Source organism: Panthera leo, chromosome D3 (assembly GCF_018350215.1).
Source record: "Panthera leo isolate Ple1 chromosome D3, P.leo_Ple1_pat1.1, whole genome shotgun sequence".
Lineage (NCBI taxonomy): Eukaryota > Metazoa > Chordata > Mammalia > Carnivora > Felidae > Panthera > Panthera leo.
In genome coordinates this window covers 55,635,894-55,663,886 of record NC_056690.1, presented here as the reverse complement: position 1 = coordinate 55,663,886, position 27,993 = coordinate 55,635,894, and the positions used below count along the sequence as shown (strand labels likewise).

General features: G+C 37.5%; 1 protein-coding gene across 7 annotated transcripts in view; it reads left to right on the top strand.

The window, feature by feature from the left end:
* The window catches only part of NOL4 (nucleolar protein 4), a 428,511-nt gene that overhangs the window by 185,879 nt on the left and 214,639 nt on the right, over positions 1–27,993 (top strand). For 5 of the 7 annotated variants that reach the window (XM_042911014.1, XM_042911013.1, XM_042911019.1 and 2 more), the window contains one exon: positions 24,851–25,134. In XM_042911014.1, the coding sequence (XP_042766948.1) occupies positions 24,851–25,134 (284 nt within the window). Of the gene's footprint in view, positions 1–19,731; positions 19,929–24,850; positions 25,135–27,993 lie in introns of those variants that run through there. The other 2 variants (XM_042911017.1, XM_042911015.1) reach the window with 1 other exon arrangement.

The window sequence follows — 27,993 nt, the reverse complement described above, 5'->3', positions numbered from 1 at the left end:
TTGTATCAGTTATCCTCTAATGTAAATCCTAAACCTGCCCCTTTGTTCCTGTGGGGAAGCTTAGGTTCGGAGAGTGTCCCAACCACCCAACTTATAAGTGACAGACCTGGGTCTGAATCTAAGTTTTTCTAACTGCAACACCCAATCTCTTAACCACAGTTTATTCCCGCTGTTGCACACGTGTCAAAGGTGTTATGAGGAAGGGTAGTATAAGATACAGAGCTGTCCCAAAGGACAGTGGTGACAAAGTGGGGGTGGTTACATGGGGAGGCCTCAGAAGATACAATTTCTCTGTATAAGAACTGTTTCATGGAATTATTTTGGGAATTGAGGGAGCTAACTAACACAAAACACTTGCAGGGCACTAGGCGCTGTACAGGCTAGCAGCCACTTACTTTCTGGCCAGCAGCCTGAACTGAAGTTCCGATTTCAATCTCAGTTACTGCTCAGGGTTTTTTTTTTTTTTCTTTTTCTTTCTTATTTCTTTGATTGTTTCATAGACAGTCTGTCTTCTTCACTTTGTCTAACAGTTTGAGAGATGATTAAAGATTCAGAAAACAGAAAACTTTCCCAGCATTTGACCTTGACCTTCCATGTGTATCCATTAGGGTTCCTGTTTTCTGTCTCAATTTTTTTCTAACTTAACAGAGAGAAAGGGGCTTGAATATCATGAAAGTTTTTCATTTTTTCAAGTAACAATGCCACTACTGGCTAGGGAGCTTGCCTCTTTCTCTATGCAGTCTTCATTCATAGGTTTCGTTGAATGTGTGGCAGAGAAAGGTAAGAAAATTAGTGCCACAGAAAGGAAGAAGCAGTGTTTATAATCAGGTCTTCAGAAGGATCATTGGCTCAATATCTGAGTCAAAACATTAAAATACACTGAAGAATATTCACACTTTGTAACCTATAGGAAAAAGTTTTCCCATATTGGTCCTGAATGCGTATCTATGTATATAACATTACATTGCAGCCTTTTAAATCACAGGCAAAACTTCACGCAACAGAAAACTCTCTGAAGGCTGTTAACTTTATCTGTGACAGCATCACTTATAATCTCATACCTTTTAGTAAAAGCTAACAATATGATTTTAAAGTTTAGCCCTGTGTAATAAATATTAATAACATTCACAAAGCAATATGAGCTAATACAATGATTTGTGGAACAAACCTAAGGTAGATTTTAAAAGGAAAATGAGAAATTGACTTTGACACTGCCTGTACCTTCTGACCTTGTCTAATAATAATCACATTAATTAGAAAATGAAAGAAAGAAAGAAAGAAAGAAAGAAAGAAAGAAAGAAAGAAAGAAAGAAAAGAAAGAAAGAAAGGGAAAGAAAGAGTCACATATAATGCTTTTCTAATGCTTGGAAAGAAGCTTAGAAATTTAGAAAATCCCAGAAGCCATGGCTTTATTAGAGAATGCTGCACATGTGTATCTTCTCTCTAGAAGTTGCTTTAAGCGAGTAGGGAATTTAAGGGTGATAACCAAGTTTTTTTTCTTTTCTGTAGCTAATAAGGTCTCAAGGGATGACTATCTATACCCATATCAGGAAGGAGGCATGTGCTTCTCTTAACTCTTGCCAATAGAGAATACCAAGGATCTTCTTAGCCTTTAGTTCTTTAGTCTGGTCGCCATCCTACACAGGGGGAAGTGGGGAGAAGAAAAGGCCCAAGACTTTGATTTTTCCTTTCTGCACATTTTTTGCTGCAAATTCTCACACTATTTTCCTTAAGTTCTCTTCAGATTTCTTTAGAGCTTAAAATTTTAACCTGTTAATTTAGCATTGTTTCTTCCTGACCCCAAGACATGGTTTTCTTAGTGGCCCCTCCTCTCTTAAAGCAAATGTCATAGGTTTTCTTTTAAGTTTCTTTATTTATTATGAGAGAGAGAGAGAGACAAAGAGAGAGAGACAGAGAGAGACAGAGACAGAGAGAGAGACAGAGAGAGAGAGAGCTGGGGAGGGGCCAAGGGAGGGAGAGAGAGAGAGAATCCCAGACCTGTTCCACTCTACCAGTAAAGAGCCCAACATGGGACTTGATCTCACAAACCTTGAGATCATGACCTGAGCCTAGATCAAGTTGGATGCTTAAACAACTGAGCCACCCAAACGACCCACAAATATGGTTTTTAACTGATCAAGAGAAAAAGCAGTACTGGGACTAGCATGATATTGTTAGTAACTTTCTAATTTTAAATATCTTAAGTATTGGGTTTTTGTTTTTTAAGAAATTATCAGTTACAAGCAAATTATATGTTAATGGACCTGTGGTTTAAAATTGGGTCTTTAATCTGGCAAATATTTACATTATGCTTTCTCCATCATAGAATATTTTTGGTTATCAGACAAAACTAACATGTGACCTTTGCCAACTTAAGGTGTTCTCTGTACCCATCTCTAACGTTTTAGAGACTAAATAAATCTCTTACTGAGATTCCCCCTCATACCAGGGGAAAAGTTTGGTAGGGTAATTAAAATATAAAATATACTTCTGACCAAACCTACTTGAACAATTTTGGCTCAGAACTACCTCGAATTCTGGGTTGTATCACTGTCACAGTTCATGCTTCACATGGTCCTTTTGTTGTGTATCTACCCCAGTGAGATACCTAAGTTAGAAATACAAGAAGATTCCATTAACTGATGCAATATACTTATTTGTCATTGCCCTGCAGCATAAGGAAGTGGGAAGCTCAGACTTTGACCTTACACATATTTCCCTTGGAATCTCAGCCCTCTACCTCCAATGTAGTTCCCTCATTTATCTGCTAAAGGGCTAAGAACATGCCTTACATGTTGCTCTATTTCAAAGTTCAATGGATAAAGTAAGAAAATTTATTAATAAAATATTACACAATTGTTTTAAATATATATTCATGTTTAAAACATTTAGACTTCCTAGAATCACTTCCATCACCAATATATTATTAATAAAATATTACATATTCATTTGGATACATATTCATGAGAACGTGTTTTTAAGGTACAGAAATCTATAAAGAAGGAAGGGTCTCCTATTCTCTACTCCTAATCTGCTGTATTCCCAATAGATAATTTCTGTTAACAATTTGGTATGTACTTTTCCAGAAAAGATAAATAGCTAAATGATAGCCCGTTCAATAGATATCCTTTTAAAAGAAAGGGTCACCAAAATTTTGAATTTGGGTTTCATTTTTATCATTTTGAATCATTTGTTGAAAAGGACATTTTGTCAATGATTTGCTGAAGTTGTCATAGATTTTATGTTGTTTTTATACGAGCTCTTTTATACCAGTACTACAAAAGACATAACAATTTACAGACTAAAAGAAAAGTGGAATGGGATTGACCACCACCCATCTTTTGAGAAACATTATTTGTGGCAAGATCTCTTCTCTTCTGGAATGACAAGTAAATACACATCTTAACGTTATAAATACAGAAATGGATGCTAAGCCAAATTAAAGACTAGCTCTTAGAATATTGGTCTGCAAACGTCTGCAGAGCTGAAATGTGTAAATTAGAGATTCACTGGAGTCTGCTAGCCAAAAGCGAAAACGAAAGTGCTTACAGCTCGCTAATTAATGCCGCATGTCCAATTTGATTGCAGAAAAAAGAGCCACCGAGGCCTATGGGAAAAAGCAGTGGCCTGGCAGTCAAGAGAACTGAGTCCCCTTCTATTCTGCTACTCAGTGTGGGACCATCCTCGAACAAGCCTGTCCTTTGTCCTCAACGCAACCATTTAAAAATAACGGTCATATTCACCACCCTGTTAACTTCTCAGAACTGGCAATAAAACGGGGGGAAGAGAGAGATTGAGTTCCAGAAAAACCATGATATAACTCTAATTTATTGCAGAACTGTTAATGTTCTTACGTCTGTATTGTTTAGGTATTTCACAAATTCTTAATGAGTTTCTACCACGTCAGGCTCTTTGAGGAGCACTTCGTGGACCTCAAAACTCTTACTGGTGCATGACAAGATGAAGTGCTTGGTTTGAAACCACAATTTTATGCCTGTAGAATTTAATAATAAATGGGTTTGTATTTTGTACGCTCTGTTTCAAGCTTTGGTGTTTGTTTTTACAAACTATTTGTCCGTGACAGATTGGAGATAAACAGATTGATTCTTCATCACACATGCTTTGAGAAGCACTGTAGTTGGGAATTGGAGCTGTGGGTAGATAAAACAAAGAGCAAAAATTGACCTAATCACTGCTCTTTCAGAGCTGGAGGTCCTGGGGGAGACCCAGATACTAATCAAGTAACCGTATCTAAGTGATTATGTTATTCAAAGTGAAATAAATTGTTCTCCTCAACCACGCTCCTCCTCTCTCCTGTTCTCGTCTTCCCCCTCCACTGCCGACTCTCTCTGCCTTCTTTCCTTCTCTCTTTCCCCCTCTCTGCCTTCTCTCCTTCTCTCTCTGCCCTCCCTACTCCTCTTTGCCCATTTACCCCTCATCCCTCCTCTCCCTTCCTCTGCTATGACTCACTGTCCCTACTGTTCCCTTCATTTATTTTCACCTACTCTGAATTCTATATCTGAGAACCTTTATCAATCTATGCGGTAGAATAAATAATTACCTTGATATCAATCATAGTCAACAAGCAGAGCTCTTCAAATATTCCAGTTTGGGGGCAGTATATATATTTTCTTTCTGATTACTATAGAGTATGTGCTTACATCCCTGTGTATTTCTTCCTCTCTCCTTTTCTTCTTTCCTTTCATCCTTTTAGATTTATTTAGATTATTTAAGTTTATTTAGAATTTGTTAAGCCCCTAGTATGTGGCAAGCATCATGCTTTGCATCCCACTATATCCCTGCCTCCTATTCCCTATTCCTACCCCTAACATGAAAAATCAGCAAAAGTAATAAGAACTGGAAATAAAGATTCTATGAATATTTAACCTCGGCATGCGCTATCTTAGGATGTGTTCTTGTATGTACCCTTTAGAAAAAGAGAGATACTATTAAGATGAAGCATGTAGAAGTTGAAATTCAAAGTTTTGTCATTAACAATATAAATACAATTGGCATGATTCCTTTTTGAATTCCAGAAAACTGTAGGCAAACTACAATGTCACTTAAGTCATTGCTTTCCTTTGCCTTTAGGATAGGATTCTTAATGATAAAAAGGAAAAAAGAATTTATTTTCTGAGGCACGAAATCACTCAATCATAGTACATTTTGCACTACTTAGTAACAGCTGTAAATAATAGCTGAAGTGATTTGTATGTGAATAAATGTGAAATTGTGCCCTGGTTTCATCCATTAACTTATTTTCAGTTGTTTTGTCACTGTTTACCCCTGCAGATTGGTCAGTATACCTTGGTGGCTGCAGGAAAAAGGCACATTTTGGGTGAAAATATATCTCAGTAGAGTAAGATAAAAAAATTTCCATGTCTTGGTTCAGTATAATCCAGAAAATAATTTTCAATCCATATCTTCAAAGCATCTGAAAAATAGAGCATAGTATCTTATAGAAAGAACTTCTCTGCCTTCAGAGACCATACATTTCTTTTTCCAAGGCTGGTATCTGCACCATCACCAGAACAATTGGATGACATGAGATTATGTCCTAGAGAGGTTTGTGGGAGAGGGAAAAGGACAGTGGCTCTGGACTTAGCTTCCCTGAGTGTGAATTGGGCCTTGGGCCTTGTGGTACTTTGAATAAGTCATTCGATCAAGATCCCAGAATATGCCTCTCTGATAGTAGATTAGCTGGGCCTGCTTTGAGGATTAGATATAATGAAATAAGTACCCAGCACATAATTTTAAATTATTTTTAATGGCAAATAGCACTAATTAAACAGTGTACTTCTTTGTATCAGTTACTTCAAATAATGAGGACAGAAGGGAGGTGTCAGTTTTTATAAGAATGATGTCACAGTAAAGGAGACAGTGATTTAAGGAATGCAAGGATAGGAAGTCTAGAACAAGCCTGGCCATGACTTAGCCTTGGCCTTATTGAGTTATATACAGGATTATCATACAATTTATTGTCCAAAGCAAAACACATTTAGAGTCAAAGGGGGGATAATTAATAATTGTACTGATGCCAAGATGTGTGAAGCCAACCTGCCACATATGTGGTCCCTCTGTTGTATACCTTTTTTCTGTGTCCATCTGTTACCCCCACTCCAGCCTCTGGCTTTCTTTGATGAATTCGGCTTGTTCACATTCCCTGGCAACCTCTTCAGTCCAATGCTCCCTTAATGGTTCTTACTTTAGCTGTGGTTACTAACCATGTTAGGAGTTTGGGCTTCTGAGATTTTTGTTATGCACAGGGATTGTCTAGAAGGCTTGTTAAAATGCAAATTCTGGGGGTGCCTGGGTGGCTCAGTTGGTTAAACGTCTGACTCTTGATCTTAGCTCAGGTCATGGTGTCAGGGTTGTGGGTTCAAGCCCCACATTGGGCTCCATGTTGGGTGTGAAACCTTCTTAAATAATATGTGTGTGTGCATGTGTGTGTGTGTGTGTGTGTGTGTGTGTGTGTGTGTGTGTGTGTAAAAACCCATGATTTCTGATTCAGTAGGTTTGAAGTAAGGCTTGAGATTTAATAGTTTTAACAAGTTCACAGGTGATTTTGATGCTGCTCATCATTAGCCCACATGCTGAAGAGAAAGCTGTTAGTTCAAATTCCAAGAGATGGAATTTTTTTGAGCTACTCACCTTTCTGATTTGACCATAGTGGTTGTGGCTTTGAACTCTTATGGTATGTTGGTTCTTTGGTCAGGTGCCTACCTTGGCAGATTGAGCCTGGGGAGGACATATGGCTACCAAGACAGTAGGTAGGGTAACTTGTTCTTGAAGGGAGTATAGAGAGGAGATTCATACACTAAAATGATATGTTCAATGTAATTAGTTGTCCTGTTTCTTTTCATGGAGAGCCAGAGGAAGGAGCTTGAAAAGGTGCCATCAGCACTGGATACCCCTCTAAACCAGGCCAGTCAAAACTCAGTAAACATTTCCTCTCTGCTAAAGTCAAGAAGCAATGGCTTTCAAACTAGAATCTACTGTGCTTTATCCAAAGCAAGATTTTATGGATGGCCATGGTTGTGTAACATTAGTATAGCAGCATGAGACATTGGGGACAGGGAGTTTATTTTGAGCAGCTCTTGGCTAATTAGAAATAATCACACTGTTAGAGCTCTTATCTTGGTATTATTCAGAGAGTTTAAATTGGTATAGTCAGTACAGAAGTTTAGAGAAATTGGTTTTTTTAATGGTCAACCAAGATGGATTTTTAAATTTTGATTTCAGGAGAATTCAATGAGTTGCTATGATAGAAAAAGTATTAATGAAAATAAGCACATATATCACTAATATAAAAAGAATATAATCATTACCTGGGAATCCTTTCAATTCTGAGCTCATTTTTATTTTTTTCAAACTCATTCTGACATTACCTCCTGCCAATCCTTTTACTACGAAAAATAAAACATCAGCAAACCCAAAATGTTTTCTCTTCTTCTTTGAATTTTCAAAAAACATTATGTTTCTACTTGGTGGTTTTGAACTATGCAAAGCAAGAGCTTAGAAAACAGGATCAATGTAAACAGTGTTCCGTGGATATTGGTAGCAGTCGGTCTGTGAGAGCCTGTGCTCTAGAAGGAGGATTTGGGGCAAGATGGCCGCCCTGATGTTGCCCAGGCTGCTCAGGTAGAGTTGACCTAATTCCTCAGCCATCCACTATTTGAGAATTTGCTTGGTTTCAAACTAGGTGATGACTTTGAGAACGTTCATGGTTCTCTTGAGCCATAATCCTCCTTTCCCCCCAAATCAGTGCTAGGACTACCTATTGGTTATTTAATTTGGTATTAACAAAATTAAATATTTAAACTGGCTCAAGTATACTGAGTTTGAGAAATGTAAAGTGTGGAAACAAGTCTTCCATCTTTACTATTTGTTAAGGTCTTGCAATTAATGTAGCCAAAGCAAGTACTATTTCTGTTACTGAAAATAGTTCACCTTTTATTCTTGGGTGGTGACAAATATCCAAATGCTATGTGGACTCATGATGTGTAGTCTAGGATTCTGCTATTATGAAAGCATTTCACTCTCAAAGTACCTGCTTTACAATTTCCTCTCTAGCAAGTGCAGTGCTTGCTATTTTTTTTTTTACAGAGCACTTTATTTTAGAGTTGAGTAAGTAGTTCTTTCTTCCGTTCTGCCCATTTCTTCTGTATTTACTCACAGTCCTTTTCAACTTGGCAACTAGAAGTATATATGCACCTTATGCACTTATGAATACTCACACACAGAGATGAAGCCATCCATAGTCATTCAGATTCAGTCATCCTTTCCCATGAATGTGGCCATTAGCCCTTGTCTATCATTCAGTTATGCTCTCGTGATCTGTGTGATGGGAAAGATGGGTGTGGGAATGTTAGTGGTATCAGAGATTTACTTACCCTTTTGGGATGGGCGTAGGACTCCTGGCTTCTTTGTGCTTTGAATAAACTAACTGTGGCCTATGAGTAACACCTTACTGATTTTTTTTATATTGAGGTATAATTGATATATACCATTGTATTAGTTTCAGGTGTGTAGCATAATGATTTGATACATTTGTATATCATGCAATTGTCAGTATGATAGGTCTAGTTAACTTCATCACCACACATAGTTTCAAATTATCTTTTCTTGTCATGAGATAAAATCACTTTTCAAATAGAAAAGCAGCAAATGTGTTACTGTTCTCTTTCAAGAGTAGGACTTTAATTTTCCATATCCTCCAAATACTGATGTTAATGTTAGCTTGCTTTTATCTCATATATTCGTAAATTGTGTTATTTTTTCTCCTCCTATTTATTTAAAGCTTTAGCAAGTTTCCTAAAATGATATCATTTGATAGCATTCAGCCCTGAATGTCAAATACAGTTGTCTTTGGTTATAAATATCGTGTAATTGGTCAGCTTGTACTTATAATCATGGTGATATTGAAAGTTCATCTGCATCTATAAAAACATCAGAACTACTCAGTTTATGCTAATTGCAAGAAGGGTAGGCAGAAGGTCTTTGTTACAGAAAGTAGAAGGTGGTAGCAGGCTATTCACTGTGATTTCTGATTTTATGAAGTACTACAAAACAGGTAACCTCAGATGACATCTTTTAATTTAGTGTCTCTAAGAGCTCCCTAAATCCAAAGTTAACTTGTCCCCCCAACCCCCCCGCCTCCCCAGAGCATATTGCCTGTCTTTTACAGGCTCTTCTCTTCACAATACCTAGACAGGTGTTTCCTGCTGAGGTGTAGCTACATGATTTAGACAGACATTGGTCTGGAATTAAGGATCGGGTGTTTGATCCTATATTTGTCACTATCAGTGTGACTTGAGCAAGTTCTCCATTTTATGTTTATCAAGCTGTTTCAATTAGTAAAACTGATAGTGTTATTTTATTCCTAGATCTGTTTTAAATATTGTAAATATTTAAATATGTAAATACCAAAATGATTTGTATAAGTAAAATGTATAATGATTGAAATCAATTTATATTATTCAGATGAATCTAGAATAAATTAGTCTTTGTTAGAAAGATATTAGTACTTTCACAAGTGTCTAAATAATAATGCTTTATAATTTGCCACCAAAACTCTTATTGGCTTAGAATCCTTTAAGATGACCAATAAATTCCGTGATACCACTGTTACTGATGATGATGGATTCAGCACCAGAGGTAGAAATCGTAAAGAAAGTTTGGTGCAAATCTGTTGGATATCAAACAGTGAATTAATATTAACAAGGAAAAAAGAAATCACAGAACATTTGCTATAATACTATCAAAGATGCTAGAAGACAGAAGTCTTGAAGCCAGAGTAAGGCAAATTGTATCAATTGTGATCCAGTCTAGAAAATCGAGGCCATTACAGGTTACTCATCAGAAAAACTTAATACTAGGCACTATTTATAATGGTGTGAGAAGAGCTCAAAGACTAAACAGAGGATAGTAAAGTGATATAGGAATTAATAGCAGAAGGAAGCCACTGCTACAACTAGAGGTGGAAAAGTTGAGAAGGAGTTGGTGTTAGTAGAGCCCAAGAGCCAGAGGACCTACCTGGTTGCGTGAGATTCACAGAAGATACTGCCTGGCAGGATTTGGGACGTGGAGAAGATGCATCCTGAGCTAGAGACCTGAATCAGACAGGATGTATATAGAAAGTGGAGGTAGGGATACCCAGCCATTTTCTCTTTCTCCCATCCTCAGTCTTTGCCAGCATCTCCCATCATTTGATCTAAGCCATAAAACAATAAGCAAAGAAATCTAGGAAATGGTTTGCAAAGAAAGGGGAAGAAGAGATCAAACCAGCAAATGACCAAAGCATAAGATGGAACGTATGTAGAAGCCTTTCATTGTCCCGTTTTAGGATTTGTTCATTTTTTAGATCTAAGAAGTGCTTAGTGGCTCCGGTTTCTTGCCATCTCAGGATGTTGTGGATGAGATCTTCACTTTCTTTGTTGAATAGTCCTGGCTCACCCACTGCACTAGGGAGAGGAACTTACGGGGTTGGGAGGGCTTAGGAGAAAATATCGTGGAGCATGCACTCTAACCATCAGCCTCTAAGCTACTCAAAAAAAATGGGCATTAAGTAGGTCTAGTATGGTTACAAGATTTCTCCCTTTACACACACTCCCAAAACACATTACACTTCTCCACCTGCTTGCTAATGGCTGAAAATATCAAGAGTAAAAGCCTTTCATTCCACAATTAGAGATAAGATGTTTAAATTAACAAGTGCCTAGCTGAAATGATTTTTTTCTATGGGGAAATTTCAGTCAAAGACCAATCAACCAATCAATCAGTCACTCTCTTCCTCAGTAACATGACTTACAGAGAACCAGTGTGCACACAGCTGGAAGATTGACCATGAAGATGGGAAGAGAACATGAGGGACCCAGAGGAAAAACTTGGAAGGTTTTGACAAGTTTTCCTAGAATAGCACTGTTTACCTACTATATGAGCAATGATAACAATGATTGCAGCACATGCGAGCACATAGGTGATATGCAGCTCTGCTTTAGGGGCTGAGTAACAATTCTTGATTTCATAAACACGCACTTGACATTGGTAAACATCTTTCCTAGGAGTTTGCTAGTCAAAGTAATTGAGGTGATCTTCCCTGAAAGAATGCCTTTAGTTCTGCAGTTACATATTTCCATTCACTCTATGGGGAAAAAATCCTATTCTCTCCTGAGTCTTTTAAAAGTGGGGCCACACTGGCAATAAGTGTTCTTGGTTATTTGTTTTGATTAAGAGAGAATATTTGGCTTGCTGGCATCTTTTTCTGAAAATGTCCTAAAGATTTATTAAACGGGATTAAAATGGCAGATCAGTCTTACTAAACTCAGATTTAATATTCTCTTGACATCAAGAGTTCCCTCCCACAATTGCGTATGTCACCAGTTAGTTGTTGGAGATGATCTACATGAATTTCTCACATGTGGCCCCAAAATTCTCATATGAGAAATGCTTCTAGATGGCTGCCCCTTAAGATAAATTAAACCAAGGTTCCTGTGTTTTGTTGGGTGAGAGGTTTTTAGTGCCCAAGAGGATTTTCATTTTTAACAGTTTCCCTGGAAAATTCAGAAGCAATTGAAGTTTGAGAACCACTGATAGGTACCTATCATATGAAATATGCCTTGAATAATTTTGAGTGGTGTTACCTATCTTGAGCCACCATAGAAAATCCTTTATGTTTGTTTCTGTGTTCATTTCAGATTGCTGTATAACAAATTATCACACACTTACCAGCTTAAAACAACAGCTGTGTCTCACAGTTCAATAGGTCAGAAATCTAGGCAGCCTCGACTGGGTTCAATGCTCAGGGTATCACAAGGGCAGAATCAAGGTGTCAGCCCGTCTAGCCTTTAAAATAGGGACTCTGGTAAAGAATCCACCTCTAAGCTTATTCAAGTTGTTGGCAGGGTGTAATTCCTTGTCGCTGTAGAACAGAGGTCCCTGTTTCCTTACTGGCTGTTGGCAGAAGTCTCTCCCAGCTCTCTACAGCTGCCTGCATTCTTTCTATGTGACCTCCTTCATCTCCGGGCCATCAGTGGCAAACCGGAACCCTTTATGCTTTGTGTCTCGGTGACTTCTGCTGCTCACCAGAGAAAGCCCTGTGCTATTAAATGCTCATGGGATTAGATCAGGCCCACCCAAAGAATCTCCCTCTTCAATATCCACTGTGCTGCATGACATTTGTATAATCACAGGAATGATATCTCACCATGCTTACAGGTTAGGGGAATTAGGGTATAGAATCTTGAGGGGGAAGGCACTATCTAGATTCTTCCTACCACAGTGTCCAGTGTACTAATGCTTTCAATGAGTAGCTCAGTAACATATATGAGGACGTAAAAAGATGTGATTCTTTTTAAAATTTTTAAAAAATCCTATGTTTTGAGCAACATTAAGCAGATATGTGACTATGGCCTCCTGTGGTTACCTAGTTCAACAAATAGTTATTGAATATTTACTATGTGGCAATCATAAATTCATAAAGGAATAAGAACTAGATCTTTCCCTTCAATACCTCACATTTCATAATTAAACATCTCTGGAGATAGAGGAACTTCTTTGATATTTTGATAATGTGTCAAAATGTTTTCCCATATACTGATTCTGTGTAACTTCTAATCTTTGATCTTCTGACAGGTAATAAAACACATTAATATTTTTCAATTTGATTCAACCATATTTCTCCTCATAATCTCTGACAGTGTTCTTTTCAGGTTTAGAATCCTCTTGTTCTTTGAGTATATTTTATTACATGATTTCAAGTCCCTTCCACATGTAAGTTATATTTTTAGTAAGACATAATCAAGTCACTTAACATTTCTGTTCCTCAGTTTTTTCAGAAGTAAAACAAATATTATGCATTAGTTAACATTGTTTTTTCCACGTTAAAAAATTATCTCTGGCTAAACTAAGTGAAAACAATGCAAAGAATGGGAAGCTAATGGAGAGGTACTGGAATTTCTGACAGAATCACAGAAAAGAGGTAAAAATTAAAAACAGCCTCAATTTTAGAGAAATGGTGATAACTCCAGTGATAATAATTCTTGTATTTTCTTTCTAGAGGTTAAGATAAAAAGACCTAGTTCCAATGACGCCCTTTTTCTGTCTCACAGCTCCAAATTGTTCTAAGGTAGGAAGGGATTATGGCTTCTAGAGCCTATATGCATATTAGCAAGGTATCATCTACCTAGGTTTCCATCCCAATGGGTGCTTGGTACATGCCATCATTTGGCTGCTAAAACACACACATACGTACCACACCAGTGCACATCACACATCACATTAACTTTTTCACATAGCCAAAGATAATCCTATTGAAAACTTACCACCTATTTCACATGAACCTCAACCAATCTCATTCTTCCCCAAATGGAATGAAATCTAAGCCCAGCTATTGCACTCAGAGATGGTGTTGGGGAGCCCCAGTTTCTCAGGCCAGATTACCCATGGATGTTCGTTTCTTCTTTCGTTCTGTAACCATTGAAATTATGTAATTAATGGACTAATTAGCATATTTATCTACCATCACCACACCATATATACACAATGGAAATAAAACTTCCGGATGCCTGGGTGGCTCAGTCAGTTAAGTGTCCGACTTCACCTCAGGTCATGATCTTGCAGTTGGTCCCTGTGTTCAAGAGCCCTGCATCGGGCTCTCTGCTATCTCCCTCACTCTCTGCCTCTCCACCCTCCCTCTCCCCGCCCCTCTCAAAAATACATTTTGAGAAAAAAAAATTAAAGAGACAAGAAACATGTTTTAATCTTCAGACACTTGACAGCAAAGAAATCCAGATAAATACTGCACTCCTAGTTTCTGCATCTGATTCCAAAGCCAAAGATAGTATCACTAGCCCGCTCCACTACTCATTCCACGTTTTCCTTTCTTTAGCTGGCAGTTGGATTACTTGGAGTATTTTCCAGGTCAGATATCGGAGGGGAGGCGGGGGAGATGAGATTTTATCTCTACCTATAAGGATTACCTTGACAGTATTTTCCTTTTGGCAAAGTAAAATGAAAAATGCTTCAGGTACTCGTTTGGGCCTATCTCCCAACCCATTTTCTTTTTTCGATACCTTTCATTCCCTTGGTATTCAAGATGAGTGACCACGGCCCATACATAGCTCTTCTTTTGCCTGTTCCCGTAGTGGCCCACGTGGTGTGAAATGGTCACTTGTCTGCTGTTTTTCTGGAAGCATCCTTCTTACAGGCCAACAGAACGTAGAGCTGTAGAGAAGAGTTGTGAGAAGTGTCACTAGCATCTCAGAAAAGCCTTTTCAGACTGATGTTGTGGCTAAGAGAGAGGCAGCCCCAAGAGTCAGTAGCTGGTTTAGAGCATATATCACATCCTGAAAGGCAGCACCTCAGGCTCAGATTGTATCTTTCAGTGGCATCACGGCTGAGTTTTTTATTTTTATGTTTGTAAACATTTTTTGATGTTTATTTGAGAGAGAGAGAGAAAGAGCAACAGAGCATGAGCAGGGGAGGGGCAGAGAGAGAGAGGGAGACACAGAATCCGAAGCAGGCTCCAGGCTCTAGGCTGTCAGCACAGAGCCCAACATGGGGCTTGAACTCACAAGCTGTGAGATCATGACCTGAGGTGAAGTTGGATGCATAACCGATTGAGACACCCAGGCACCCTGGCATCATAGCTGAGTTTTTTAAATAATAGTTTATTCCATTATTTTATAAGGTACATAGTTTGTCAATAATGGAGTAGAGAATAAGAATAATAGCTCCATGGCAAATCTTCCACCTGTTTCATTTATTTTAGTATGATGTGATTTCCTTAATTAAAATTAATGTTGTGTGGGCAAAAAGAGTGGTATATACAACATTATGAAGTTCATATGTGGTGGTGTTGAAGGAAGAATGAGTAAAATGCAGGGCCAAGTCAAAAATAAGTGTCCATTCTGTTGAGGACAACTAACTACCCCCTCTAATTAGAGGCATCTAATACAATTGCTCTGCCCTGGACTATTATGAAAGGTCTATCAATATCATCCTTCCTTCACCTTCTATTCAGAAGTCCTTCAGACATTCCTTTTCCAAGTATCTATACCATTTGGCTGCAGCCAAAGACATACTAAAAACAACCTCTGAATATCTTTGTTTAAAGAGAATATATAACCAGACTTATTGCTAAAGGTCCTGTCCTTTTAGTGGATTTCATTCTTGTTTGGGCCTATCCATGAAAGCAACTGTACCATTGCAGAGTGTTACAGGAAACCAGGCTGACATTTTTCATTCCCGATTTTTCAGAAAGAATTTCATTTAAGACAGGAGACAGAGATTTACAGAAGGAAATCTTGTATGGCAGATTGTGCTCATACGGCACTGGGGCATGAACAGGCTTGTATATTGCTTTCTCTCAACAAAGGAGGGCTACTGAGAATGCACAGATTTAGCACCGAATGAACCAGGTGGTGCTCAGTTGGTAATGGCCAGTTGGATAAAGAGTCAGAGGCTGTTATCAAAAAGTCAAGTTACCCAAGGAAGAATGCAGTGCCCTGCACTAAATCTTGTTCTTTACTGACAGAATTTCTCTGGTTGGAGATGACCCCAAGCTCCATGCCCAATCCCGAATGGCTACAGATCTAGAGTACCATTTCATCTACTTTGTCTTCATGAAGGCCAAGTGGAAAAGCCACTCTCATTACAGTCTAAACCAGATGAAACCTACTTGGTGATGTGCCTTCTTCTTAGTGATAAACAGGTCAAGTTTTAAGAACTTCTCCTTCACTGGGGAGGGGGAAAACTGAATCTCTCTGTTACTTTCTTACCCTCAGTATTGGTTCTATCATTTTAAAATCAATGCTGTTTAATATTTTAGTAAGAGTCATACCTATATATACACACACGTATATTTATTTACATTAGTAAACTCCTTACTGTGAATGTTTGACTTCAAAATGTAGCATCATTTTTTGTACATGTTTAAGATAGCAATGGGGCGCCTGGGTGGCTCAGTCGGTTAAGCCTCCAACTTCAGCTCAGGTCACGATCTCACGGTCCATGAGTTCGAGCCCCGCGTCGGGCTCTGGGCTGATGGCTCAGAGCCTGGAGCCTGCTTCCGATTCTGTGTCTCCCTCTCTCTCTCCCCTCCCCCGTTCATGCTCTCTCTCTGTCTCAAAAATAAATAAACGTTAAAAAAAAAAAAAAAAAAAGCATTACTAGGAATGCCTGAGTGGCTCAGTCCGTTAAGCACGTGACCTTGGCTCAGGTCATGATCTCATGGTTTGTAAGTTCAAGCCCCACATTAGGCTCTCTGCTGTCAGCACAGACCCTGCTTCAGATCCTGTCCTTCTGTCTCTCTCTGTCCCTCCCCCGCCCTCGCTGTCTGTCTCTCTCTCTCTCTCTCAAAAATAAATAAACATTAAAAAAATAGATAGCATTATTAAATAGTATATAATGTAGATTATAGTTTTCAAATGCAAATAAAAACAGACAACTGCTTTTGCTGATTATCTTTTCAAAGATGTTTGTGGTGTTGAGGACTTGGAAGTGCAGGACTATTGTAATGAACGATTACAATTTTTGCGTATAAGAAAACAAAAGATAGAACAGGGCTGTTTACTGAAGTTAATAACAGTAATATAGAGGATGAGTAAAGTAGAAATAAAAGAATGGAAAAGTCATCAGAAGGATTTGAAGAAAGGAATTGAGAAAAATGAAGAAGGAATTTCTAGGTGACAACTGCAAATGGACAAAGGGTGATAAAGGCAGGAATGTGTCAGAGTCTTGGGCTGGGGGAGGGATGAGCTGCCCAGCAAAGGATCGATCAATCGATCGATCGATCACCTATGTATCTATTCATTTTTGTTTCAAGTTTTTATTTAAATTCTAATTAGTTAATATATAGTGTAATATTGGTTTCAAAAGTAGAATTTAGTGATCCATTATTTCAATATAACACCTAGTGCTCATCACAACAAGTACCCTCCTTAATACCCATCACCCACTTTAACCTGTCCCCACCCACTTCCCCTCCAGGAACCCTCAGTTTGTTCTCTATAGCTATTAGTTTCTTATGGTTTGCCTCCTTCTCTTTCTTTTTTTTCTTCTGTCCCCTATGTTTATCTGTTTTGTTTCTTAAATTCCACACCTGAGTGAAATCATATGGTATTTATCTTTGACTGACTTATTTCTCTTAGCATAATACACTCTAGCTCCATCCACATGATTGCAGATGGCAAGATTTTGGCTGAGTAATACTCCATTGTGTGTGTGTGTGTGTGTGTGTATGTATATGTATATACATATGTATATGTATATGTATGCATATGTATATGTACACATATACATAAATATATACATATATATATATATGTATACATATACATATACACACACACACACATCTTCTTGATCCATTCATTAGTCAATAGACATTTGGGCTGTTTCCATATTTGGCTAATGTTGATAATCCTACTATAAACATCAGGGTACATATGCCCCTTTAAGTCAATATTTTTGTATCTTTTGGGTAAATACTTAGTATTGCAATTGCTGGATCATAAGCTAGTTCTATTTTAACATTTTCAGGAACCCCCATACTGTTCTCCAGAGTGACTGTACCAGTTAGCATTCCCACCAACAGTGTAAGAGAGTTCCCTTTCTCTGCATCCTCAGCAACAACTGTTGTTTCCTGTGTTGTTAATTTTAGCCATTCTGACAGGTGTGAGATGGTATTAATTATAGTTTTGATTTGTATTTTCCTGATGATGAATGTTGTTGACCATTTTTTCATGTATCTGTTAGTCATTTGTATATCTTCTTTGGAAACTTGTCTATTCCTGCCTTCAGCCCATTGCTTAACTGGATTGTTTGTTTTTTGGGTGTTGAGTTTGGTAAGTTCCTTATAGATTTTGGATACTAACACTTTATCTGATATATCATTTATAAATATCTTCTCCCATTCTAAGGTTGCCTTTTAGTTTTGATGATTGTTTCCTTCACTTTGCAGACGCGTTTTATCTTGATGATGTCCCGATAGTGCATTTTTGCTTTTGTTTCCCTTGCCTCCAAAGACGTGTCTAGTAAGAAGTTGCTGCCACTTATGTCAAAGAGGTTGCTACCTGTGTTCTCGCAAAGGATCCATTTAGACTGTATTACTTGCTTCATGTTGTAGAGTAGCCCTAGGGTGCTGTGGTATAAGATGTAGGGTATAAATCTATGATTTCACTCATGTGGAATTTAAGGAACAAACAGATGGACGTGGCATGGGAGAGAGAGGCAAGCCATAGAACAGACTCTTAACTATAGGGAACAAACTGAGCATTGATGGAGGGGATTGGTTAAATGAATGATGGGTATTAAGGAGGGTTCTTGTTGTGATGATCACTGGGTGTTGTATGTAAGTGATGAATCACTAAATCCTATTCCTGGAACTAATATTACACTGTATATTAACTAACTGGTATTTAAATAAAAACTTGGAGGAAAATTAAAAAGATGTAGGGTATAGTCTAGCAATGGATGCACTTTCATTTTTTTATAGGGGACCCTAGGCTGGGAGAAGACTTAGAACAGAGGCCAGGAGTAACAAAGTGAGGAAGAAGGCTGGCACCTAAACTCCATTTTGCAAATAGATTTTGAAGGACTTAAAAAAAAATCTACTTTTTTTGGATATTAAGGTACCAATCTTTTGACGTAGGGTTATTTACAGCTGTATTTTGGATTTAAAAGTTAGCTTTATGGTGAGATATCAAAGGGCAGTTTTCTAAGGAGGAATCAAAAGGCTAGAGGTAGAAGATTGTGGTGCATTTGAGGAAAAATGGTAAAAAGCTTTTTAGACCCTGTAAGCATCTGACCTGGATTTTAGGACTAAATTTCCAAATACTAATCTTAAAATGATTATTATATAAATTTTTTTCCTATTCATTTTGCCCAAGGCACTTGGCCTAAAGGCCATAATGAAGAGCTACCAAAAGTAAATGAATAAGAATGTAGGTCAGGTGTTTTGGGAGATTCCAAATATATATACATCACATTATGTTTATATAGAGAGATATAGATATGCACACACATATATGGATATTTATATACTTAAATACACACACATCATACATACTGTTATAGGTTAATTCTCTTTAAAAAATATGTTTTAATCATTTATTTTTGAGAGAGAGAGAGAGAGAGAGAGAGAGAGGAAGGGAGGGAGGGCAGAGAGAGAATGGGAGACACAGAATCCGAAGCAGGCTCCAGGCTCTGCACTGCCAGCGCAAAGCTCAACGCAGGGCTCCAGCTCAGGAACCACAAGATCATGACCTAAGCTGAAGTCAGAGTCTTAACCAGCTGAGCCACCCAGGCGCCCCATTGGTTAATTCTCTTTATATGGGGAGAGCTAACCATTGAATCTGGTTCTGATGCAACTGCTTCACACAAAAGGCTTGTGACGACATTAGACATAATTGAAACAAATAGTATTTCTAGGGTCTGTACCAATTGGTGGAGAGAGTGGGAGTAGGGAAGGAGAAAGAAGAAAATGAACAGCTTGCCATTAGGGTTAGTGTCACTGCACCTTACAGGCAAGAGTCGCAGCTGAGCTAACTTGGATGGCCCTCTCCACAACACTAAACCCATCCCAGCAAAACTAACCTCAAAGCAATGGAACCCAAACATCCATCGGCCTTCCTGATGTCACTGGATTGCCACACTACCTGTCATCACATTCCACGTTCTCTTCTGTTGCTAGGTACCCTGGGCACTCTTAATTTTCAAAGCTCCAGGTGCCGTTTTTTCCCTTGGTACTCACACATAGAGTTTTGGTTCCAATGCTATGGTGCCCAGGCTGAAATTTGACAGAAGCACCATTGCTCTTGGCCTGTGAAGCTGAAGGCCATACCTACAGATCTCAGCACCGTACCCTCTGTGTAGCAGCTCTCGACCTGCATGCCAGCAGCCACTTAGGATGGAGCAAACTATGTTGGGTAAGGAAGCAGATTTCCCCTTGAGAGCAATAAACTGCTGTGAGTCGATTATGATAAATAGAGGAGTCTGAGATTTGTGGTTTCAAATTCTGGAAAAGTATCTTCAAGGAGGAGAAAACACAAATCGTTAATATGGTTATGAGAACCCAGACAATCAAAAATGCTTCATTTAGTTTCAGTTTAATGTCTGCTCCCTCTTTCTGTTGAATTTTTCTAATATAGACATCAAAACTTTGTTTCAAATTTTGATTGATAAAACAGTGGCATGTGACATTACTCGTTCTTTTACCATTTAAATGATAAAATGGTGTGAATATATATTATATACAAATAAGTAAATTATTCACTTGTTCTTTATGAAACATACCGATTTACTCAAGAATGAAATATGTAAAGCTGTGGAATTTAGTTACCTTGGTAACATCTGGAGTGAGGTACTCTGTCTAAAAATATTTTCTCCTTTATTGTTTATACTTTATACCAAAATTACAAATACATGACTTTTATTAAAAATTATCCTGAGGTAATAATGTTTATCTTATTTAAAATGCGAATACATGGTACACTAGTTACTAAATATGCATGATGATTTTAGATTAAAGAAACAGTTGTAGCATGTTAATTTCTTAACTGTAATAGACGTTGGATTTGTTTTCTGCTAGTATCCATTTTGTGTATATAATATACTTTTAGGGTTATTCGTTCTTTTAACATATTGACAAAATTTTTATTACATAAAATGTTTAGTATTTTAAGGGATTCTAGTGCACAAATGTTACATCACATTTTTCTTCATGAATTTAAGAACTGGACTTGAATATGTACCTTCTGCTTTTCTTTGGACTTTCGTGGAAAGAAATAACTTAAATAATCCGAAATGATTTCGCATACTTTAGCATAGGATTTGACTTCACATAAAGAGCATGTGCAATTTTATGGGTTGCTTATATAAATCACACCCCTAATTCTTTATTTCAAAAACCTTCTATATTTCATGGTTAAAACAAAAAGAAGAACGTTTTTGATTTTCTCAATAGCTGTGGAAAGTGATATGTCATGTTATTTATGACCAGTTTCTTAAATTCTCTTATGTATGTTTTCTCTCCCCATGAAGTCTTTTTTTGAATGGAAATGTACAAAGAGGAATTTATGAGTAGAATCTTGCCATTTGAATGTATTTTAACTTCACAAAGCGGTTTTAGAAAATTTTTAAAAATATCATTTTACTGAAAATTGAACTTAATACCCTTTGTTTTCATTTCACATTGGAGCTGGAGATCTGGGCTTCCTCCCAGACCCTTGTCTGCCCTACTCTCAGTCTTACTTGTTCTTTTCTTAGGATTTTTTGAGTCTCCTCTTGTTCTGCACTGTTGCTGCTTTGGTTTGGGCTTTCAGCAATGCTGAGCCAGTGGCTTATAGAGCTCTTAACGGTCCCACTTTTGTTGCCTTCATCCCATTCTCCTCATCAGTCAGAGTAATCTCTTTAAAACACAGTCCTGTTCATATCACTTCTGCATAAAATTGCTCCTATTCACTCCCAAGGTACGATCCACGCTCTTAGTTCAACAAAACACATTCTCTGCCTCCCTTTCTTATTCTCTTGTTTGCACTCAGCACCCCAACCTTACTTCCCATCTGCCCTGCACTTTCCTTCCTCTGAGGTGTTGCCCCTGCTGATCTCTAATTGGGAAACTCTCTCCCCCACCTTCATCACCGGGTTAAGGCTTACTCGTCTTTTGGAATTTAGCTCATATGCCACCTTCTTTAGGAAAACTTCTGTGATGTGTTTACCCCTTGTTTTGGGTCAAAGCCTTTTTCCTCTGCATTTTAGTTGCATGTTTGTTTGTTTTTTTTCTGTCTCTTTTAATTATTTGTGAAATTACTGAAGACACAGTCTCTATTGGCCAAATATTTAACCCCCTTTTGGCCAAGCATAGGTATTCAATAAACGTTGAATGAATGAATGAACAGGTGAGTTATACCACTTCTTCAAATTTATATATTTGTTTCATGAATTTAATTGATTAGAAGGCATAAATTTTTCATTGCATCCTACAAAAATAAAGCACACTGGGGAATATTCAGAAATCAAAATATTACAAATATGAATATTATTACTCTTATGTGTTCATATTTTTATGGCTTCATCAATAGACTTTAACTACAGGAAATAATCTAACACCTTTGCATTTCATAGTCCTTTAACATTAATAGAAAATTCTTACCATAAATGCAAAGATGAAATTAAGAGAAATAGAATTTTCCTGTTTCATCTAAATTTTGTTTTTTACTCTAAGTAAATTGTTATTGATATGTTTTACTAAACAAGCTTATCATTTATTTTAAAGCCAGAAAATTTTGGTTAATTCTACTTCTTCCCCTTCCTCCCTGTTTTGTTTTTTTCTACAGTTATTTTATTTATTTTTAAATTTCTTTATTTAAATTCAAGTTAGTTAATATACAGTGTAGTATTGGTTTCAGGAGAAGAACCCAGTGATTCATCACTTATATATAACACCTAGTGCTGATCCCAACAAGTGCCCATCTTAATGCCCATCACCCATAAGCCTGTCCCCCGACATCCCTTCCAGCAACCCTCGGTTTGTTCTCTGTATTTAAAAATCTCTTGTGGTTTGCCTCCCTCTCTGTTTTTATCTTATTTTATTTTTTCTTCTCTTCCCCTGTGTTTATGAGTTTTGTTTCTTACATTCCATCTGTAAGTGAATATCATGATATTTGTCTTTCTCTGACTGACTTTTTTCACTTAACATAATACATTCTATCTGGTTCCATCCATGTTGTTGCAAATGGCAAGATTTCATTATTTTTTATTACCAGGTAATATTCCATTGTATATGTAGGCCACTTTTTTTTTTTTATCCATTCATCAGTCAACGGACACTTGGGCTCTTTCCACAATTTGGCTCTTGTTGATAGTGCTGCTATAAACATTGGGGTACATGTGTCCCTTCAAATCAGCATTTTTGTATCCTTTGGATAAATATCTAGTAGTGCAATTGTCAGGTCATAGGATAGATTTGTTTTTAATTTTTTGAGGAACTTCCATAGTGTTTTCCAGAGTGGCTGCGCCACTTTGCATTCTCACCAATAGTGCAAAAGTGTGTTCCCCTTTCTCTGCATCCTCACCAACATCTGTTGTTTCTTGAGTTGTTAATTTTAGCCCTTCTGACAGGTGTGAGTTGGCATCTCATTGTGGTTTTGATTTGTATTTCCCTGATGATGAGTGATGTTGAGCATCTTTTCATGTATCTGTTAGCCATCTGGATGTCTTCTTTGGAAAGTGTCTATTTATGTCTTCTGTCCGCTTCTTCACTGGATTATTTGTTTTTGGGTGTTGATGTTGATAAGTTCTTTATAGATTTTGGATACTAAGCCTTATCAGATATGTCATTTACAAATATTTCTCCCATTAGGAAGGTTGCCTCTTAGTTTTGGTGATTGCTTTCTTCGCTGTGCAGAAGCTTTTTATCTTGATGAAGTCCCAGTAGTTCATTTTTTGCGTTTGTTTCCCTTGCCTCCAGAGACATGTCTAGTAAGAAGTTGCTGTGGCCAAGGTCAAAGAGGTTGCTTCCTGTTTTCTCCTCTAGGATTTTGATGGTTTCCTATCTAAAATTTAAGTCTTTCATCCATTTTGAATTTATTTTTGTGTATCGTATAAGAAAGTAGTCCAGGTTCATTCTTCTGCACGTCGCTGTCCAGTTTCCCCAGCACCATTTGCTGAAGAGACTGTCTTTTTTCCATTGGATATTCTTTTCCACTTTATTGAAGATGAGTTGGCCATACATTTGTGGGTCCATTTCTGGGTTCTCTATTCTGTTCCATTGATGTCTGTGTCTATTTTTGTGTCAATACCATACTTTCCTGATGATTACAGGTTTGTAATACAGTTGGAGTCCGGATTTGTGATGCCTCCAGCTTTGTTTTTCAACATTACTTTAGCTGTCCGGGGTCTTTTCTGATCCCATACAAATTTTAGAATTGTTCGTTCTAGCTTTGTGAAGAATGCTGGTGTTATTTTGATAGGGATTGCATTGAGTGTGTAGATTGCTTTGGGTAGTATAGATATTTTAACAATATTTGTTCTTCTAATCCACGAACATAGAATGTTTTCCATTTCTTTGTGTTTTCTTCAGTTTCTTTCATAAGCTTTAAATCATATATATGTTGTAAATATTAGAGAGTATTAAAATATCCAGTGCCATACAGTTAAGAAGAAATTAATATTAACATTTGAGACTATATTTTTCACTATTCTCCCTCCCATATTCCACATTTCCCATATTCTAATCATTTCAACATATATTAAGCCAATTTTTTATTTTTGGTAATTTCTGTCTCTTCTAAATGTTTGCTATCGTAAGAAACATTTTTGTAAAGACCTTTTTACCTGCACAGCAATGCACACAATGATTGCTCTCTTTAGGTTTAAAAGTCCCAGAAGTGTAATGACTGGAGCAAAGGTGACGAGCTCTTTTAATGTGTTTGATGTGTATTAAACACTCATAAAGCTTGAACCAACATATGCCCTGCTAGCATATAGCCAATGCTTTTATCAGAGAATTTTCCCCAAATCTTGACATTGTCGCTTGAAAAACAAAAAAGTTTCTGCAAAACAATGAACAAGTTTTCTTTGTTTAAATTTACTTTTCTTTGAGATTGCATTTGAGATCAAACTGTTTTCCCTACTTTATCTTTTTCTTACTTCATTTCTTCTTGTGCCTAAATGTGCCTACTAGATTACAAATAACAATGGCTGCTTCACAAGTTATTGCTAAGGATGAAACTGCACAGGATGTGTAAAATTAGCACCATGGCAAGCACGTAATAGGAGCTCAGTAAATGTGAGTTGAAGTAGAAACCGAATGGCATGTTAATTAAAACCAAAATATTCTTTTCAACAGATGATTCTGCTGCAGAGAGCTTTAATGGCAATGAGACTCTGGGGCACAGTTCAATTGCTTCAGGGGGAACACACAGCAGGGATATGGGTGACTCCAATGGCGATGGCAAAACTGGGCTGGAGCAGGACGAGCAGCCACTGAACCTGAGTGACAGTCCCCTCTCCGCTCAGCTGACTTCGGAATACAGAATAGATGACCACAGCAGTAATGGAAAAAACAAATATAAGAATCTTCTAATTTCTGACCTCAAGATGGAACAAGAGACGAGAGAAAATGGAAGCAAGGTAAGGTCATGTTACGATTTTCAGAGTTTTTGAGTTTGTCATGAAGGTCAGAAAGAAACACATATTTACACAAGAGATGAAGATTATTTTCGCTAAAAATATTTTAAACAAATCCTCATAATATGCTGCCAAGACATTTAGAAGCATAGATATCATGTGTCCACATGAGCAATAATTTTCCCGAATAACAGTGAGCAGAATGAATAGTGTTTCGAGCAAAGCTGTTGGTGTTTTCATACATGATGAAATCACTTGATTTAATGTTTCTCCTTCATATAATCTTCTTATGGATCGGTCTCTGGGAGTTTGTGGAGCTCATACCTGAAAATATAGCCCTGAGAACACGATTACAGACCTTAAAAAGATCACTATCTAGTTTCTACTAGAATGGATAGGTAGACACAGTAATAAAAGTTTCAATTAGACTCTCAAGTTTGCTTTAGAGACCCAGGGACTTCAGTCAGTAATTTACTCCCCATACCTGGGAGAAACGTAAGTGTCAGTGTTCTAGATGAAATATGCAGATTAAATAACTACTGCAACACATAATGTATCACACGCTGTATTATACAAAAGACACACACATGTTTCAGACATATCTAAATTTCTAGATGCTTTAGAGCAAAATAAATTATAATCCTCCCCATTCCCAATTGATTTATTATTTTATTTTTATTTCTTGGTCCTTCTGTTTTTATCTCTTTATCTTCACACCCGTTTTCAGAAATACTGCCCATTCTTTTTTTGTTTTTATTTAAATTCCAGTTAATATACAGTGTAATATTTCAAGAGTACAATATAGTCATTCAACACTTCCATACATCACCTGGTCCTCATCACAAGTGCCCTCCTTAATCCCCATCACCTCTTTCACCCATCTTCCCCCCCCCCATCACCGTCAGTTTGTCCTGATTGATTTAGTAAAAAAAATAAAGTTTAAATTTCCACCGGTTTGAAATAATGCATGCTGGTGACTTTCGCTCTATAATTTTTCAAGGTATACTTTTGACCACATGAGGATTTTTATGGAATGTACATTTTGACTCCTTCCCCCCCTACCCTCTTATAAATTTGAGTTGAAGAACTGATCTTTTGACATAGCAAAATGTCTTAATTTGGATTAATTTGTGAATGTGCTGAGGCACTGTACTTCCTAAATTGGCTCCATTCAGATCCTCTTGCTTGCCTGAGGGTATGTTGTTTCATCCTCTTTTAAGCAAGTCACTATACATCATCAGACACTTAAACACTTCTGCCTGAGGGAGGCTGCTGCAACTTTTGCTGGGGTAAATGTGCAAATATTCTCCCCTATGGTTTAAAGCATAATCACTCAAATACAAATGATTTTATATTCACTAGCATGATCTGAATCAAAGTTACATTTTACAGAACAAAATAGCCTTTAAATTCTCAGGCCATCTGCAACATCAGTCCAGTCTTCATAAAACTTATATGATTATGAATGTCCTTTTTATGCTATGTATCTGTTGAATATTTTTCTAAAATTACTCAGTGGTTTGCTCTTCTGTTCCTTAACCCCTTATCCATTATAATGATAGGAACTATGCTCATTGGAAACACATTGTTGCACATTTTAAACAGTGAAGTTACTTTTCTACTCTATTAAAATGAAGTTGCGAAAAGCACAGATTGATTGGGTTGTATGTGAGGAGTAAGATGAGAAGTGGGCCTGGGGAGGAGACCTCCCTAAGGAACCTAAAGTTTAATGGTTTGGTAAAGGAATAACAGTTCCAAGGGCCGACTGAGGAGTAGCCAGAGAGGCAGAAAAACAATCAGAGGGGTATAGTGAATGGAAGCTAAGGGTAGTATACCTTTCAAGAAAGAGTTGTCAGCTCTGATGGGCAATGCTGATATATCAAATAAGATAAATACAGAAAATAATTGGATTTATGTGAACAGTTTTGGAGCACTTTGAGAGCAGAATCCAGAGGGACTCTTTATTCGCTTCTTCAAAGATTGAAGGATATATTAGATACCTGTCATACTTGCATTAATGGAGTAGGTAGCAGAGACAACTCAAAGAGAGGACTCTATTCATAAAACCTTTGATAAATAGTTTTGGTACAAAAGGGTACATATACAGAGAAAGGTTTCTTAGTAAAACTATAGGCAAGTATCTATTTCTGTGTTAGAACATTGGGAATTCAAAGTAAGAAAATACTGTTTCTATTGAAGTAATAAAGAGGGCTTCGTAGAGAAAGTAAATCTTGAACTTTGAAGGAAATGTAAGATTACCATTTTTTCAGAAGGGATCTCCTTTTGGACATTGTGAAGGCCCTGGAATGCACAGGAAAGATGAGTTGGTCTCACAGGTTAGGGAACCATTGCCTATTTGGAGCTAGGTAGGACTTAATAACATCGTACTTGAAGAAGAACACAGTATCATTATTCAAGATAGACTATTTGCCACCAATAAATTTATTCACTGAATATTTACTGAGGGACTCCTACATGCAAGGCACTGTTGTAGGAAGCAAAAACATGGAAGTGAGCGAACTAGGGTCCTAGCCCCTCAAAAGCTTAAAGTCTATCAGGAAAGAGAGGCAAACCTCTGATTATAATCAGATTCCGTAAGTAATATTATGGGCATATGGCAGGGTGAAGTGAGAGATGAAAAGTAGTGCACCCACGGGACTATAATGTTCTTAAGGAAGACTTTGGAGAGAGGTTGATGCTAGGGATGAATGCAAAGTGTAAGTAGAAGCTATTTAGACAGGGAGGATTATTTATGGTAGAACATGTTTGGAGGCATAGAACCGCAGGAGAGTACACTTGTCATGGAGATTTGCAAGGAGCTTAGCATGGCCACAGTAGAGAATATGTGTGGAGAAATGGAAT